Raw genomic sequence first — 17,506 nt, forward strand, 5'->3', positions numbered from 1 at the left:
GAGAAGCAGATGGCTGCCTCTCCCGTGTGCCCTGAGAATCAAACCTGGGACTTCCACACCGGGCCAATCGTCTAACACTGAGCAAACTGGCCAGGGCTAATAAAAATTTTTTTAAACATTTTTTTATTAATTCTAATGGAGTGACATTGATAAATCAGGGTACATATGTTCAGAGAAAACATCTCTAGGTTATTTTGACATTTGATTATGCTGCATTCCCATCACCCAAAGTCCAATTGTCTTCCGACACCTTCTAACTGGTTTTCTTTGTGCTCCTCCCCTCCCCAAACCCCTCCCTCTGCTCCCTCCCCCCAATTTTTTTAATGAATGAAAAAAGTATATATATATATATTTTTTTTTTAATTTTTTTTTAATTTATTGATTTTTTGTGAGAGAGGGGTGAGAGAGAGAGACAGAGAGAGAGAGAAGGGGGAGGAGCAGGAAGCATCAACTCCCATATGTGCCTTGACCGGGCAAGCCCAAGGTTTCGAACCGGCGATCTCAGTGTTCCAGGTCGACGCTTTATCTCACTGCGCCACCACAGGTCAGGCTAAATTTTTTTTTTTTTTAACAGAGATAGAGTCAGAGAGAGGGTTAGACAGGGACAGACAGACAGGAACGGAGAGATGAGAAGCATCAATCATCAGTTTTTCGTTGTGACACCTTGGTTGTTTATTGACTGCTTTCGCATATGTGCCTTGACCATGGACCTTCAGCAGACGAGTGACCCCTTGCTCCACCCAGCGACCTTGGGTCCAAGCTGGTGAGCTTTTGCTCAAACCAGATGAGCCCGCGCTCAACTGAGTCCTTCCGCATCCCAGTCCTACGCTCTATCCACTGCAGCACCGCCTGATCAGGCAAAAAAAAGTATTTTCTTAAGTGATCCTCTCTAGGTAGGACACAATCCCTGATTATCCAAGTAGGAAAGTTACCCCCTCCTCCAACTTCCCATCATGCTCTGTTTAGGGGGACGGCTCCCCCCCCCCCTTTCTTGTCTCTGTCCCGTCCTGTGTACTGAAGGTCATTAAATAGACCACAAAACTTAAGTCTTCCTGTATTTAGAAACACATGAGTCAACAGCTGAGAGTGTCATTATTGACGCCTGACTCTGGCTGTTTAGCCTTTGGCAATTTCCAGTGCGTTCCAGAGTCTGTAATAACAAATGTCAATTTATGAGACTTCTGCTGCCTCCCAGTGAAATCTAGATACGTTTCCTTTAAGAATCACAAAGCCGCCTGATGCGGAAAGACTCAGGTTCAAGACCCCAAGGTCGCCAGCTTGAGCGCGGGCTCATCTGGTTTGAGCAAAAGCTCACCAGCTTGAACCCAAGGTCGCTGGCTGGAGCAAGGGGTCACTCCATCTGCTGTAGCCCATGGTCAAGGCACATATGAGAAAGCAATCAATGAACAACTAAGGTGTCGCAAGGAAAAACTGATGATTGATGCTTCTCATCTCTCTCTGTTCCTGTCTGTCTGTCTCTGTCCCTATCTATCCCTCTCTCTGACTCTCTCTGTCCCTGTAAAAAAAAAAATAAAAAATTACAAAGCCCCAGAGCGTCCTTGGAGCCCGGGGAACTTCATTTCCCAGCGCCCCTCACGCTTATTCCCAAACTCGGAAGGAATAGCGGCCCACACAGTGGAACCAGTTGCAAACTACATTACCCAGAATGTTCTGCGACAACCGATAAGCGGCCAGCGAAGCCAGTGAGCGTCCAGCATGGAGCCGCTTACGAACCGACGCGCAGCGAAGGCAGGACTTCTGGTGCTATGTCTTCCGTGCTCGCTATCGCGCTGTTCTTGGGGTTCTTCTAGGTTTCTGAACGCGGACGACGGAGGAACAAAAGCGCCGCGCGGAAGATGTCGTCCTCGCGGCCCTGAGGCGGCGGTGGAGGCCCGAGGGTACCCTGTTCCCTCCCCGTCTTCCTTAAGGCCGGTGGCGGGGCCGCGCCCATGAGCCCGACTAAGGTGGGTGCTGCGTCCCCCGGCCTCACCTCACCGCTGGGGCTAGGGGCACGAATGGGAGACGTCTCCGTGAGGTCCGTGTCAGCCCTGGGAGGTGGGGGAATAAAAAGTTCCTTTGGGGGCGACCTGAGCCCTGGGCCAACCGGGGTCTCCGTGTCAAAGTGTCAGGGGCGAGGAGAATGTCACATGAAGTGAGGACCTGGGCGGTAGGAATTCTTCCAAGGTTGCGATGGGATTTCTAAGAAATACCGTATTTTTCGCTCCATAAGACGCACCTAGGATTTTATGTAGGAAAATAAAAATAATATTCTGAATGAAATGGTATGTTAAAATATTTAATAAAATATCCCACAATATGTCAACCATATAAACTCAACAACAGTATTAACAACCATGAGCACCATTATTAAGAAATGAGAAGAGATTTGAATGTTCAAATACTCTTCTAGTTGTCTGGGAACCCGCAGCAGCTAAAATAAAAAGAAAAAAAGAGCACTTGCTCCATAAGACGCACGGGCATTTTCCTCTCCACTTTTGGGGGAAAAGATGCATCTTATGGAGTGAAAAGTACAGTACATATTTTGTCATTCTGGTGGTCAGAATATATTTCTCGTCAGTATTTTGGTCTTCATCATCATTTCTGACTCACTGCTCCTCAGATCCTGGGAATTTCCCAGGTGTTGAGGTGGATCGATTTGTCTTTTGTTCTGTGGTCGAGTGACTTTTGGAAAAACATCTATGGACCCTGAGTTCCAGGCAGGGAGAGAGGCTAGAGGATAATCTGTGGTCATGGACAATGGTTTTTAATCAATTATGCCTGTGCAGTGGCCCTTTATGCAACCGTAAAAGGACTGGGTTCAGAGAGCTGCTATGTTGGGGAACACTTGTAGATTTGGGATGAGTCATATCTGGAGAGAACGTGGAAGTACCGTGTTCATTCCCCACACCTTCTAACTGTTCCTGATCTATGTCCTTTTATAATGAGCTTGTAGCTTAATAAGTAACATGTGTTCTCTGAGTCCTGAGAACCATCCGAACAAATTAATGGAACTGAGTAGGGGGTTTGGGGAACCTCACATTTACAGCTAGTGAGTTGGAAGTACAGGTAACAACCTGGGCTTGCAAGTGACATCGAAATCGAGTTGCCCAGGAATGGTGGTGGTGGTGGGGGCTTGGAACCTCCACTCTGTAAGGTCGGCTGAAGGAGGACACCCAAGTTCAGTCCAGAGAAGTTGATTAGGGGGTCATCTGCCATGATGACATCTAAAAGGCGGAGGTCAGCAACCAGTTCTCTAACAGGTAGGGTGAAATAGGGGATTCAAGGGTGGAGGCTGGTAGTCGTTAAGGAAAAAGGTAGCTTTCAGCGATTTGTGTAAGATTAACCATAAGTAAGCTTAGGGGACCTTCCACACCCAGATGAGTCAATCCGGATGCCTGGGGGAAGGGGATCTGGAATGTCTAGTTTGTCAAAGTCCCTTCATCCACTTAAGGGTGGAGGGGGTCATGGCCCCCCACCTGCAACCCTGTCACAATCTATAACAAGTTGGTCAGAAACATAGATACAGCCTGGGCTTTCAACCTGCACCTCAAGGGACGAGGGGGTGGATTTGGACACCCTGCTTGTATCAGAGAATTGTTCGGTGTTGTGTGGCAAGCCACCATGTTGAAATTGAGTCCAGGAATCTAATTTAGGGGTATATCCAGATTTGAAGTTTAAAGTTGTTAAAAAGTGGATGGGCCTGACCAGGCGGTGGCGCAGTGGATAGAGCGTCGGACTGGGATGCCGAGGATCCAGGTTCGAGACCCCGAGATCGCCAGCTTGAACCCAAGGTCGCTGGCTCCAGCAAGGGGTTACTCGGTCTGCTGAAGGCCCGCAGTCAAGGCACATATGAGAAAGCAATCAATGAACAACTAAGTTGTTGCAACACGCAACGAAAAACTAATGATTGATGCTTCTCATCTCTCTCCGTCCTGTCCCTATTTATCCTTCTCTCTGACTCACTGTCTCTGTAAAATAAAAATAAAGAAAACTAAAAAGTGGATGGGAAATGAAGGCTGGGAGACTGAGAAGGAGGACACAGCAGTAGACTTCAGGAAGATTATGGGAGAGGCTGAACCAGAGGGGTCGTAGTAGGGTAGAGATGTGACCAGAGTTTTTATAGGACATAAAGACAGAGCAACAGGATTTCCTGCTATATCACATGTGGATTTTTAAAAATTGCTTTTAGAGAAAAGGAGAGAGAGAAAAGAGGGGGTTGGGGGAGCAGGAAGCATCAACTCCCATAAATGCCTTGACTAGGCAAGCCCAGGGTTTTGAACCCATGAACTCAGCATTCCAGGTTGACACTTTATTCACTGCGCCACCACAGGTCAGGCCACGTGTGGTTTTTGAACAAACGTAGGGAACAAAGGACCATCCCAAGGCTTGAACCTCAACATTTAAGGAACAGAGATGAGGAAGTTAGTGCAGTGAACAGGTGTCAGGGAGAAGAGCGTGAGTTGTATTTGGACGTATGATTCTGAGATGTCTCAACATGGAGATGTCAGAAGATGGAACCATCACCAGGGTAGATGGACAAAAAAGGTTTTGAGGCCCAGGAACGTGGTTGGTTTAGTTTGGAGCTTCTGAAAGGTTACAGTGTGTGGACTTGACCAGGACATAACTGGATAACCAGCTCAAAGAAGGAGAGAGGCCTGGCTGGTTGGCTCAATGGTAGAGCGTTGGCCTGGCGTCTGGAAGTCCTGGGTTCGATTCCCAGACAGGGAACACAAGAGAAGTGCCCATCTGTTTCTCCACGCTTCCTCCTCTCCTTTCTCTCTTATCTCTCTCTTCCCCTCCTGCAGCCAAGGCTCCATTGGAGCAAAGTTGGCTTGGGCGCTGAGGATGGCTCTATGGCCTCCGCCTCAGGCGCTAGAATGGCTTCGGTTGCAACAGAGCAACGCCCCAGATGGGCCAAGCATCGCCCTGTAGTGGGCATGCCGGGTGGATACCGGTTGGGCGCATGCAGAAGTCTGTCTCCCTGCCTTTCTGCTTCTTACTTTGGAAAAATACACACACAAAAAGGAGAGAGACTTATGGTTATTTAAGATTGGCTTTGTAGTGAGGGGGGGGGAGGCTGGAAACCAGTGGGCAGGGCACAGGTGGGTGTGCGTCCCTGATGCATCTTCAGAGAGGAGAGTCCTGGTGTAGGGTGAATTCTGGCCTATGTTTGCAGGAAGGGAGGTCCAGAGGAGGTAAGTAGCTGGCCTGGGGTGGAGGCTCAGGTGTGGGCTGGTGTAGATTTTCCCCACTGTAGGCTGAGCAGGCCCTCGTGGAACCCAAGAAAGGTCATCTGGGTTAGTGGAGCAGCTAAGTCCCCGACCAGGGCACGTTCTCCAGCCTTCAGAGCGAGAGGGTGATCCACTGTCCAGTCAGGGCCTTCCCACAGGCTCCTCAGAGGGTCATGTTGCAGGCAGACCTGAGTCCTGAAGGAAGTAGTATCTGACCTGCCTGCTCAGTGCCCCCTGCAGCTCATTAACTGAAAGATATATGCAAGTTACTGATTTAAACACTGGTGAACGAACATTCCTCTGAAATGGTGTACAGGTAGGCAGTTAAAAATTACTATAGGGAATTAGATACATTTATCCATATAGTTTATAAATGATCTGAATGTTAACTAATTATTAAGTATTTGCTTATGATGTGAATTTTTACATATCACATCCTCTGAAAACCTTTGAAAGTGGGAAAAGTACATGCCCAAGTTTCAAATCCCTGCCATTTCCTTTACAGTGAAAACATAGAATACCATTGATCATGGGATGGTATAGCTGATACATAGGGGTATGCCTTATGCTCGATATCACTATCTGCACTGTGAGTTGAAATTATTCGCCTGACTAGGCGGTGGCACCGTGAATAGAGCATTGGCTTGGGATGCTGAGGACCTAGGTTTGAAACCCCAAGGTGGCCAGCTTGAGCACAGCTCATTGGGCTTGAGTGTGGGGTCGCTGGCTTGAGCGTGGGACCATATACATGACCCCATGGTTGCTGGCTTGAGCCCAGAGGTCACTGGTTTGAACCTGAAGGTTGCTGGCTTGAAGCCCAAGGTCACTGGCTTGAGCAAGAGGTCATTGGTTCGGCTAGAGCCCCTGGTCAAGGCACATATGAGAAAACAACCAATGAACAACTAAGGTGTTGCAACAATGAGTTGATGCTTCTCATCTCTTTCCCTGCCTGTCTTTCTTTCCCTGTCTGTCCCTCCCACCCCACTAAAAAAAAAGAAGAAGAAGAAATTCTTTTTTTTTTTTTGTATTTTTTTTTTCTGAAGCTGGAAACGGGGAGAGACAGTCAGACTCCCGCATGCGCCCGATCAGGATCCACTCGGCATGCCCACCAGGGGGCGACGCTCTGCCCACCAGGGGGCGATGCTCTGCCCCTCCGGGGCGTCTCTCTGTTGAGACCAGAGCCACTCCAGCGCCTGGGGCAGAGGCCAAGGAGCCATCCCCAGCACCCGGGCCATCCTTGCTCCAATGGAGCCTCGGCTGCGGGAGGGGAAGAGAGAGACAGAGAGGAAGGAGAGGGGAAGGGGTGGAGAAGCAGATGGGCGCTTCTCCTGTGTGCCCTGGCCAGGAATCGAACCCGGGACTTCTGCACGCCATGCCGATGCTCCACCACTGAGCCAACCGGCCAGGGCCTATTTTATTTTTTTTAATAGGTAGATGGAGAGGAAATAGTGAGGTGGACTCACGCATGTGCCCTTACCGGGTTTCCCCTGCCCCTTGGCAACCTGTCTGGGGCTGATGCTTGAATTCTGATCTGTTTTTAATGCCTGAGGTTGATGTGCTCCAACAGAACTGTCCTCAGCGCCCTAGGCCAAATCATTCCAATAGAGCCATGGCTGTGGGAAGGGAAGAGGGAGAGAAGGGGAGAAGATGGTTGCTTCTCCTGTGTGCCCTGACTGGTATTTGAACCTGGGACATCTATATGCCATCTATCCACTGAGCTCCTGTCCAGGGCCTGAAATCATTCTGATGTTCATTTTATAAATGAGGGTACTGAGGCCTAGGGATGCCAGTCTTCCAGGGTCACCAGCTGGTAAGAGTCAGCGCTGACTTAGACTGTCAGTCTGAGATCATTTTGCTCCAGGGCAGGGCAATGGTGCTGGTCCACACAGCTTGTAGGGTCTTGGGCTACACATTTCTCATGACCTCTTTCTTCTCACAGGGTCCCATGGTGGCAGCAGAAATGATCATGGACCCTGCACAAGTGAGTAGAAGGTGTCTCAGGTTCCTAGCCACCCTAATTGTAGGGAGTCACCCATTTAACCTTGAATCATCTAGGCCTTGGACTAGTGAAATTTAGTTCAGATCACTAAGTGAGTGTCTTTTGGATGCAAACACCAAGAAAGTGTGAGTGGGTGACCCTTGTGCAGACAGAAAGGAATGCATGTGAACCGGCTTTAGAAATTAGCCTAGAGGTTCTGGATTGCCCCTTTCTTTTTTTTTTTCTTTTTCTGAAGTTGGAAACGGGAAGGCAGTCAGACAGACTCCTGCATGCGCCCGACCGGGATCCACCCGGCACGCCCACCAGGGGGCGATGCTCTGCCCATCTGGAGCGTTGTTCTGTTGCAACCAGAGCCATTCTAGCGCCTGAGGCAGAGGCCACAGAACCATCCTCAGCGCCCGGGCCAACTTTGCTCCAATGAAGCCTTGGCTGCAGGAGGGGAAGAGAGAGACAGAGAGGAAGGAGAGGGAGAGGGGTGGAGAAGCAGATGGGCAGCTCTCCTGTGTGCCCTGGCCGGGAATCGAACCCAGGACTCCTGCACACCAGGCCGGTGCTCTACCACTGAGCCAACCGGCCAGGGCAGGATTGCTCCTTTCTTTGTGCTTGTTAATTAGCAAAAGAAAAGAATGTTCTGCCTGACCAGTTGGTGGTGCAATGGATAGAGCATGGGACTGGGACTCAGAGGATCCAGGTTCTAAACCCCGAAGTCGCCAGCGTGAGTGCATGCTCAACTGGTTTGAGCAGGGCTTACCAGCTTGAGCCCAAGGTCGCTGGCTTGAGCAAGGGGTCACTTGCTCTGCTGCAACCCCCGGTCAAGGCATATATGAGAAAGCAATCAATGAACAACTAAGGTGACGCAACGAAGAACTGATGCTTCTCATCTCTCTCCCTTCCTGTTTGTCTCTATCTGTTCCTCTCTCTGTCTTTCTCTGTCTCTGTCACAAAAAAAAAGAAAAAAGAAAAGAATGTTCTGATCAATATAGCCTTTTCTGCATATCTGCAAAATGGCCATAAATCATTCTTCCCCTTGTCACCTGATCTCCCTCCCTTGTAATCCTGTTACCTCTGTTCTGCTTCTGATAATAAAAGCTAAGGGAGAAGGAGATTGAGGAGGTCTCTGCCTCCCTTGGCAGGTCTCCCTCTCTCTTCCTCTTGACATAAGTTTGTGTCTTGAGTAGGTTTTTTCCATGGACGCTGGTAGTTGTTCCCAGCGGGCTGGGTACTACACCTAATAATCACCCTGATGGTTTAGGTACCTAACATAAGCAGTGGTGATACTCTGAGACTCTCCACCCATCCTTCTCCCTGTCTGGGGACTGAAAACCCTGTGGTTTCATACAACTTAAGGTCTTGAACTCAGTCCAGGGTTATGTGGATCAGTTCCGCTTCAGACACCAATGGTATAAGATGGGACAGGCATCCTGGGTCACAGGGTTCACAGTGTTCAAATGGTAGCAGGTGGGACTTAGCTTGGATGTTTAGGAAACTGCAAGTTCCTGTTCCATCTGATGGGATCGTGAGTGGGGTGGCAGGAGGTTGGGGCATGCCGGGACTGGGCCTAGAATGACAGTCTTACATTCCCAGCTTCCAGTGTGAGGACAGTGGGAGCTGGGGCCGGTTTGGAGCAGAGGAGGGAGGTGATCAGATCCAGATCCAGGTTTTACACACTCTGTGTGGCTGCAGAGTTGGAGGATAGATATAGAGGGGAGATAGAATTAAGATGATTGCCCAGTACAGATGAGTACTGGTGTTGGCTCGACAAGAATGGTTGGCTTTTGAATGCGTTGCAAAGAGCTGCCGACATTTCCTGTTATGGGGAGTGAGATAGAAATGGGGAGTCAGGGGCAGTGGTAGAGCATTTGCCTGACGTGTGAAAGTCCCCGGTTCGATTCCTGGTCAGGGCACACAGGAGAAGCGTCCATTTGCTTCTCCACCCCTCCCCCTCTTGTTTTCTTCTCTCTCTCGCCCCTCCCCCCCCTCTTTCCTCCCTCTCCAGCAGCCATGGCTCTATTGGAGTGAATTGGCCCTGGGCTCCGAGGATGGCTCCATGGCCTCCATCTGAGGTGCTAAGAAGAGCTCGGTTGCTGAGCAACAGTGCAAAGCCACCAGATGGGCTGAGCATCGCCCCCTAGTGGACTTGCCAGGTGGATCCTGGTTAGGCACACATGGGAGTCTGTCTCTTTGCCTCCCCTCCTCTCATTGAAGAAGAGAAAAAAGAAAAGAAAGAAAGAAAGAAAGAAATGGGGAGTCAGGGCCAACCCTAGGGCTTTTGGTCTTGCTTGGAAGAATGGATGTTCCATCAGTTAGGATATGGAAAGGGTGAAGTAAAAGAGATTTTCAGAGGGAATGCAAGCAATCAGGTTTTGAGCACGTCTCATGTTCCAAAGACTCGGAGTGGACACATCCGGGTGGCAAATGGACGCACAGGTCTGGAGTTCATGGAGGGGCCCAGGTTAGAGACATTCGCAGCATAATGGTCCACTTGTGGACCCTGGTGAAGCTGCAGGTCAGATTTCAGAGGGGCATCCTTATGTTGTGGTGGTAGTGCCACGAGGGACAAGGCAGGCAAAAGAGGGGCCAGATTCCTGTCTCCACTGGGTACCTGGACGTTGTGATGGGCACCACAAATGTAGACAGGAACCGGAGTGGCTGTGGGCACATGTGCCTGTGCAGTGGAGGGCGGCCGGGGTCAGAAATCCTTCTGAGGGGACAGTGGACCTGAAGTGGTTGCTAAGGTAGCTCCATGAAGAAGGTCAGTGATCAGCGAGGTTGGGGTAGGTCTTGTTACCTCTCTGTGCCCTCAGCCAGGTTATGTGGTGACCCTCGCCTGGACTGTCTTCACATGGGATGGTGGTCAAGGGGAACATGAGATCAGCTCAAGTCTTTGCTTGTCTGGGGCCCTGACGGAGGGTTGGGTGGAGAGACTGCCCATCTGTCATGAGAGAGTTTGTGCCGGGCAGAAGTAGGAGAGCTCCCGGCCCCTTAAGGTGCTCACATAGGTTTCTGCAGCTAAGTAAAACTGAGAGACCTTCACTGAGGTGACCCTGGTGCTGGGGAACTTGGCCGTTCTGGGGCAAAACTGGGCCGGATTGGGATGCTGGGTGCATTTACCGTGCACTGTCGGGGTGGATTCCACATGCCAGTGGGCGTGTGGGAAGGCCAGAGAAGTGCCTATGGTGTTGGCCGGGGCAGTCTGTGGGAGGTGAGTCCCAACACGAATGTGCAGGTGAGGGGAGGCGTGAAAGCTTGGTCCCCCAGCTTTGGCACAGGGAACTTAGGGGTGAAGGATGAGACTGGGTTTGGTAGCCTGTGAGGCAATATCTGGGGGGCCCCAGGGACATTGGATGGCAGGAGAGGGGTGGGGTTCACAGCCAAGATGGTGCTTTTCTGCCACATTCCCTACATGTTTGATGCTGTGTGATGTGATCGATGAGAAGGATGAGAATAGAGCCAGCGGTGCCACCACTTTGGGTAACTCGCTGTGAAGTCGGGGAGGAGATGAATGTGCAGGGAAGGACTGAAGACCATGGAGAGAGAAGTAGATGAGTGATTGTACCCATGGGGTTTTAATTTAAGGAGGTGAGGCCTGGGTGGTTGGCTTAGCAGTAGAGCGTTGGCCCGGCATGTGGAAGTCCCAGGTTCGATTCCCGGCAAGGGCACACAGGAGAAGGGCCCATCTGCTTCTCCACCCCTCTCCTCCTTTCTCTCTGGCTCTCTCTTCCCCTCCCTCAGCCAAGGCTCCATTGGAGCAAAGTTGGCCTGGGCGCTAAGAATGGCTCCATGGCCTCCACCTCAGGCGCTAGAATGGTTCTGGTTGTAACGGAGCAATGCCCCAGATGGGCGTAGCATCGCCCCCTGGTGGGCATGCTAGGTGGATCCTGGTTGGGCACATGTGGGAGTCTGGTCTCTCTGCCTCCCTGCTTCTCACTTCAGAAAAATGCAAAATAAAATAATAATTAAAAAAAAAAAGATTGACTAGTCTGGACAATTCTTGTGGATCTCCTGGCTTAGGGGCTGTCCTTGCTGTCAGCCCTCACCCTGGGCTGATTTCAGGCAGAGGAAATACTCACTTGGTATGTGAGAGTTAAGGTATTGGGTCAGACATTGGCTTTGGATTACAGGGACAATGCAAACAAGTGTGGCCGTTAGTATGGCTCTATCATGAAAGGATGGCAAATAGACACAGAATCAAAGAAAGCACATAATGAGAAACTGCTCATGGATCTAACTGCCCCCATTTTTACAGGGCCGTGTGGTCTTTGAGGACGTGGCCATACATTTCTCCCAGGAGGAGTGGGGCCTCCTGGATGAGGCTCAGAGGCACCTGTACTGCCGTGTGATGCTGGAGAACTTGGCACTTCTGTGTTCTATTGGTAAGGCCCTCAATGGCCACCCCGGGTCCTGGGCTGGGTGCTGTTCTGTTCCTTTCCAGGGCCACTCTGTCCTTCTCACGCAAGACCATAGGTATGACTTCCTCTCCTGATTTCCTGGCATATGTATGGTTGGTGCCAGGGCCGGCCTGTGTGCACTGTCCCTGCTGTCCCCAAGACACTGCTTCCGTGCTGCTCTGAGTATTCAAAAGACAGGGTGCAGAAGTCAGAAATCTTGCTGTTTGTGTGAGAGATCCCTTAGACCTGACCTTACCCTGGTTGGGTGCCCCCGCTTTCCCCTGCTTTTTAATGACATATTTATGGGTCTGCTGTACCAGGAATTTTACCCCCCAAATGGTCACTAGTGGGGATCACCGGGTTGTTTTTTTTTCAGAGGCCTTCCTCTGAAGTTGTCATTTTAGAATGTGTGGATGTCACAGGTCGGGTCATTCTGGGCATGTATTGCTCACTGCCTTTTCCTGTCTCTCCCCTTGGACTGGCCTCTTCCTGGGCACACGGTGCTGACCAGTCACCGGCAGCCATGCCCTTGGTGAACACCATTCATAGAGGAGTGGCCTTGAGAGCCTGCCTCTCCTCCCTGCCCTTTCCCCTTTTGTGTTGGCTTTACCCATCGCCGGGCTCTACCGTCGTTAGCTTCCCAGGCCTTGCTTTGCCCGGCAGGCTTCCTGTCACCGTCTCTGTGCTCCCTTGCCTGTCAGTAGTCCCTTGTTCATGGGTGTGCCTGATGCACATTTCTTTAATATTTTAAACATTTATTTATTGATTTTTAGAGAGAGAGGAAGGGAGAAAGAGAGTCTGTTTCTGTAAGTGCCCTGACTAGGTATCTAACCAGCAACCCTTGCGTGTCAGGAACAGTGCTCTAACCAGCCGAAGTATCCGGCCAGGGCAACATTTCTAATGGGGCTGCCCCTGCCACCAAAGTCAGCATGCACTTCAGCATATCTTTGCTTACAGGTGGCTGTCACGGAGCCCAGGGTGAGGAGACACCTTCACAGCAAGGCGGTTCTGCAGGGGTGTCCCAGGTCAGGACTCCAAAGCCAGATGTGTGCTTCCAGAAGGCTCATTCTTGTGAGACATGTGGCCCGCTTTTGAAAGACATCTTGTGTCTAGCTGAGCAAGCTGGCACCCATACTCAGCAGGGGGTGTACACATGTGTGGCCGGTCTCCCCCTGTGCCATGAGGAGCAGGGTAGAAGGAAGCTGTCTGGTTGGGAGGAGGAGAGGGCTTTATCCATGAAGAACTGCAGTGTTCACACAGCCAAGAGTTCATTGACATGCAGGGAGCTTGGAAAGGACTTCACAACGAGCACAGGCCTTCCCCAGCACCAGGCCCCTCAAAGCACTGAGGGCAGGGAGACCCTGGAAAGGGCACAGAGCAGTTATAAGTGTGATGAATGTGGAAAATCCCTTAGCCACAAAGAGATATTTGTTGAAAACCAAAACATGCACACTGAAATAAAGCCCTCTGAGCACCTTGAAGGTGGGGGATTCTTGAGTCAAAGGTCTGGCCTCACTGAACACCAAAGAGTTCACAGCAGGCCGGTGAACTATGAGTGTCGCCAGTGTGGGAAAAGTGTTAAAGACAGCTCCACGCTCATCACTCATCAGAGAGTTCACACTGGAGAAAAGCCATATAAATGCGGCAAATGTGGGAAATTCTTCAGGTACACCTTTACACTAGAAAGACATCAAAGAGTTCACACCGGACCCAGGCCGTACGAGTGCAGCACATGTGGGAAGTGTTTCCTAGACTTCCCCACACTTACTATTCATCAGAGAGTCCACACGCGGGGAAAGCGTTTTGAATGCGACCACTGTGGAAAGTTCTTTAGGTTCCATTTTACACTGGAGAGACATCAGAAAGCTCACAGTGGGGAAAGGCCTTACGAGTGCAATGAATGTGGGAAACTGTTTAAGCACAACTCAAATCACATCAGACATCAGAGAAATCACACTGGAGAGAGGCCGTATGAGTGCAGCGTATGTGGTAAACTCTTCAGCCAAAACTACCATCTCAATCGGCACCAAAGTGTTCACACCAGAGAAAAAAATTATGAATGCACTCAGTGTGGGAAATTCTTTATGGATGGCTCCACGCTCATTATTCATCAGAGAGTTCACACTGGAGAGAAGCCTTATGATTGTGGCGAATGTGGGAAAGTCTTCAGGTACAACTCCAGCCTCATTAAACATCGGAGAATTCACACGGGGGAAAAGCCCTATGAGTGCAGCGACTGTGGGAAAGGCTTCAGGCAGAACTCCCACCTTGTTCGGCATCGAGAAGTTCACAGCAGAGTATCGGAAACCAGAAAAGACTTCAAAGAAAATTCTGCTCTCTGATTTAGCCCTGAGAAGTACTGCTGTGCAGTTGTGTGTTTTTTTAAAATTGTGTCTTCAATACCTGTAAGATAAAATTGTCAATTTTAACCATATTTAAATGTAACATTAAGTAGTGATAATATATTCACTTTTTTTTTTCCTTTTTGTATTTTTCTGAAGTAAGAAGCAGGGAGGCAGAGAGACAGACTCCCACACGTACCCAACCAAGATCCACCTGGGATGCCCACCAGGGGGCGATGCTCTGCCCATCTGAGCCGTTGCTCCGTTGCAACCGGACCTGTTCTAGCGCCTGAGGCGGAGGCCATGGAGCCATCTCAGCGCCAGGCCAACTTTGTCCAATGAAGCCTTGACTGCGGGAGGAGAAGAGAGAGACAGAGAGAAAGGAGTAGAGGAAGGGTGGAGAAACAGATGGGTGCTTCTTCTGTATGCCCTGTCCGGGAATAGAATCCAGGACTTTTACATACCAGGCTGATCTACCACGGAGCCAACCAGCCAGGGATGATTGTTTTCTTACATGGCTTGACTCTGGGGCTCCAGCTGAGCCAATGACCCCTTTCTCAAGCCAGCGACCTTGGTCTTTAAGCCAGTAACCTTTGGACTCAAGCCAGTGACCATGGGATCATGTTGGTCCCACACTCAAGCTGGTGAGCCTGTGCTCAAGCTGAACGAGGCAATACTTAAGCCTGCAACCTCAGGGCTTTGAACCTGGGATCTTAGCATCCCAGGTCAATGCTCTATCCACTGAACCACCATCAGTCAGGCAACATTCTTTTTTTTTTTTTTTTTAATCATTTATATTCAGTACCATTCTGTACCAGTTTCAGATGTACAGTAAAGTGGCCATAAAACCATGCACTTGACTGAGTGGTCCAACTACCGCCCCAAGTACCTACTTGACCCCAATACCCAGTTATTGCCTCATTATTGTGTAGGGGGTTTTTTTGTGTTGTTTTTTTTTGTATTTTTCTGAAGCTTGAAACAGGGAGGCAGTCAGACAGATTCCCGCATGCGCCTGACCGGGATCCACTTGGCACGCCCACCAGGGGGCAATGCTCTGTTGCGACCAGAGCCACTCTAGCACCTGAGGCAGAGGCCACAGAGCCATCCCCAGCGCCCGGGCCAACTTTACTCCAATGGAGCCTCGGCTGCGGGAGGGGAAGAGAGAGACAGGAAGGAGAGGGGGAGGGGTGGAGAAGCAGATGGGTGCTTCTCCTGTGTGCCCTGGCCGGGAATCGAACCCAGGACTTCCGCACGCCAGGCCGACGCTCTACCACTGAGCCAACCGGCCAGGGCCTGTTTTTTTTTTATTTATTCTGGGTGTTAATTCCTTATTGGATATATGATTTGCAAATACAGTTTCTCTTTCTGAGGGTTGCCTTTTCACTATATTCTCTTAGTCTTTCACACAGAAGTTTTAAATCTTAGGTTAGTCCAATTTATTTTTATTGCCTGTGCCTTTATTGTAATACAAGACTAAATCCAGTGTCATGAAGTTTTTTTCCTTTGTTTTTTGTTTTTTAAGAATATCATACTGGTTGCACAGTGGATAAAGTGGTGACCTGGAGCACTGAGGTTTCCAGTTCGAAACCCCGGGTTTGCCTGGTTAAGGCAATTACAAGAAGCAGCAACTAGGCTCTGTTCGGTTGCTTCAGTGGTAGAACGTCTGCCTGGCGTGTGGAAGTCCCGGGTTCGGTTCCCGGCCAGGGTACACAGGAGAAGCACCCATCTGCTTCTCCATCCTTCCCCCTCTCCTTTCTCTCTTATCTCTCTCATCCCTTCCTGCAGCCAGGGCTCTATTGAAGCAAAGTTAGCCCAGGCGCTGAGGACCACTGCATGGCCTCCACCTCAGCCACTAGAATGGCTTTAATTGCAATGGCAACGCTCCAGATGGGCAGAGCATCGCCCCCTGGTGGGTATTCCGGGTGGATCCCGGTCAGGCACATGTGGGAGTCTGTCTCTCTGCCTCCCCCCACTTCTCACTTCAAAAGAAGAAAAAAAGAAGAAAAAACAACCGAGTTGATGCTTCCTGTTCCTCCCTCACTGCCTTCCTCTCTCTGCACTCTCTAAAATCAGTAAATATTTAAAAAAAAGGAGTATTATAATCTGCATATTTAACATTTAGGCCTTTATTCCATTTTAAATTCATGTTTTTATGTTGCGGATGGTAAGGTTGCACCTTCATTCTTTTTCATATGAAGGTCCAGTTTTCTCAACACCACCTGCTGAAAAGATTCATTTTCCTATTAAATGGACTTTGCACGATTGTTAAAAATCTGAGCATGTACGTGGGGATTTGTTCTGGGTTCGTTACCTTAGTCTTCTGTATATATATCCTTATATATACAAAATTAATAACAAACGTTTTTAATTTTGGTAAAGCTCCAATTGATTCTTTGGGTTTTGATTTTTATGTGCTTTTTAAAAGATTTTATTATCTAACCCAGGTCAAATACTGCTCCTCGTACATTATCTCCTATGACATGTATTTTTTAAAAATTTCAGACATTCATGTTTATGATTCATTTCAAATTAATTAGAGTAATTCAAGTAATTACTATGTTAATTAATAAATGACAAGGTATTTGAGGTTTGGGTATTTTTTCTTATGTAATAATTTTACATCAGTTTTCTGAAAACACTACTTGAGTCTTGAAATACCTTGGAAATATTATTGAAAATAAATTTATATATATATAGTCAATTTTGTGTCTTTTGTGTATATGTGTGACAGAGACAGGGACATACAGGAAGGGAGAGAGATGAGAAACATCAATTTTTTGTTGCAGCACCTTAGTTGTTCATTGATTGCTTTCTCATTTGTGCCTTGACCAGGGGGCTATACAGACCGAGTGACCCCTTGCTCAAGTCAGCGACCTTGGTCTCATGCCAACGACCATGGGGTCATGTCTAGGATTCAATGCTCAAGCCGGATGAGCCTGTACTGAAGCCAGCAACCTTGACGCTTCAAACCTGGGTCCTCTGTGTCCCAGTCCGACGATCCATCCACTGCACCACCACCTGGTCAGGCTATTTTTTCCCCATTGATTGAGAGGAAAGGCAATAGAAAGAGAAACATCAATTCGCTGTTCCATCCAGTTTTTCCATTTAGTTGTGCACTCATTCATTGCTTCTCATTAGTGCCTTCACTGGGATTGAACCCATGACCTCACATGCCAGGAGGATGCTTTATCCACTAAGCCACCTGGCCATGCTTTGTGGGTCTATTTCTGGACTCTTTATTTTCTTGATGTGTATACCCTTTCACCAATATGTACTTTTCACTAGTATAGCTCTATAGTAATTCTTAATTAATTAATTTATTTATTCATTTTAGAGAGGAGGGAGGGAGAGAGAGAGAGAGAAGAAAGGGGGGAGGAGCAGGAAGCATCAACTTTTATATATGCCTTGACCAGACAAGTGGAGGGTTTTGAACCGACAACCTCAGTGTTCCCAGGTCGATGCTTTATCCACTGCGCCACCAGAGGTCAGGCTAATTCTTGATTTTTTTATGTATTCATTTCTACAGAGGAGACAGAAGAAAGGGGG

General features: G+C 49.1%; 1 protein-coding gene across 2 annotated transcripts; it reads left to right on the forward strand.

Moving 5' to 3' along the window:
* The first annotated feature begins 1,740 nt into the window (after positions 1–1,740).
* LOC136399472 (zinc finger protein 548-like) lies at positions 1,741–16,636 on the forward strand. Of its 2 annotated transcripts, XM_066374664.1 has the most exons (4): positions 1,741–1,964; positions 7,171–7,212; positions 11,477–11,603; positions 12,576–16,636. In XM_066374664.1, exons 1-4 carry the CDS (start codon positions 1,950–1,952, stop codon positions 13,958–13,960), a joined length of 1,569 nt encoding a protein of 522 aa, XP_066230761.1. In that variant the 5' UTR covers positions 1,741–1,949; the 3' UTR covers positions 13,961–16,636. The 2 variants fall into 2 exon arrangements, with proteins under 2 accessions (XP_066230761.1, XP_066230762.1); XM_066374665.1 differs by lacking the exon at positions 7,171–7,212.
* The last annotated feature ends 870 nt before the right edge of the window (positions 16,637–17,506 follow it).

The sequence above is a fragment of the Saccopteryx leptura genome, chromosome 3 (genome assembly GCF_036850995.1).
Source record: "Saccopteryx leptura isolate mSacLep1 chromosome 3, mSacLep1_pri_phased_curated, whole genome shotgun sequence".
In the NCBI taxonomy this organism is placed as follows: Eukaryota; Metazoa; Chordata; class Mammalia; order Chiroptera; family Emballonuridae; genus Saccopteryx; species Saccopteryx leptura.

What these genes read in the sequence shown, in the direction of transcription:
- LOC136399472 (XM_066374664.1), top strand. An exon ending in TGATCATGGACCCTGCACAA is followed by an intron (nt 7,213 to 11,476) that starts GTGAGTAGAAGG and finishes CCATTTTTACAG; the next exon opens with GGCCGTGTGGTCTTTGAGGA. An exon ending in GGCACTTCTGTGTTCTATTG is followed by an intron (nt 11,604 to 12,575) that starts GTAAGGCCCTCA and finishes CTTTGCTTACAG; the next exon opens with GTGGCTGTCACGGAGCCCAG.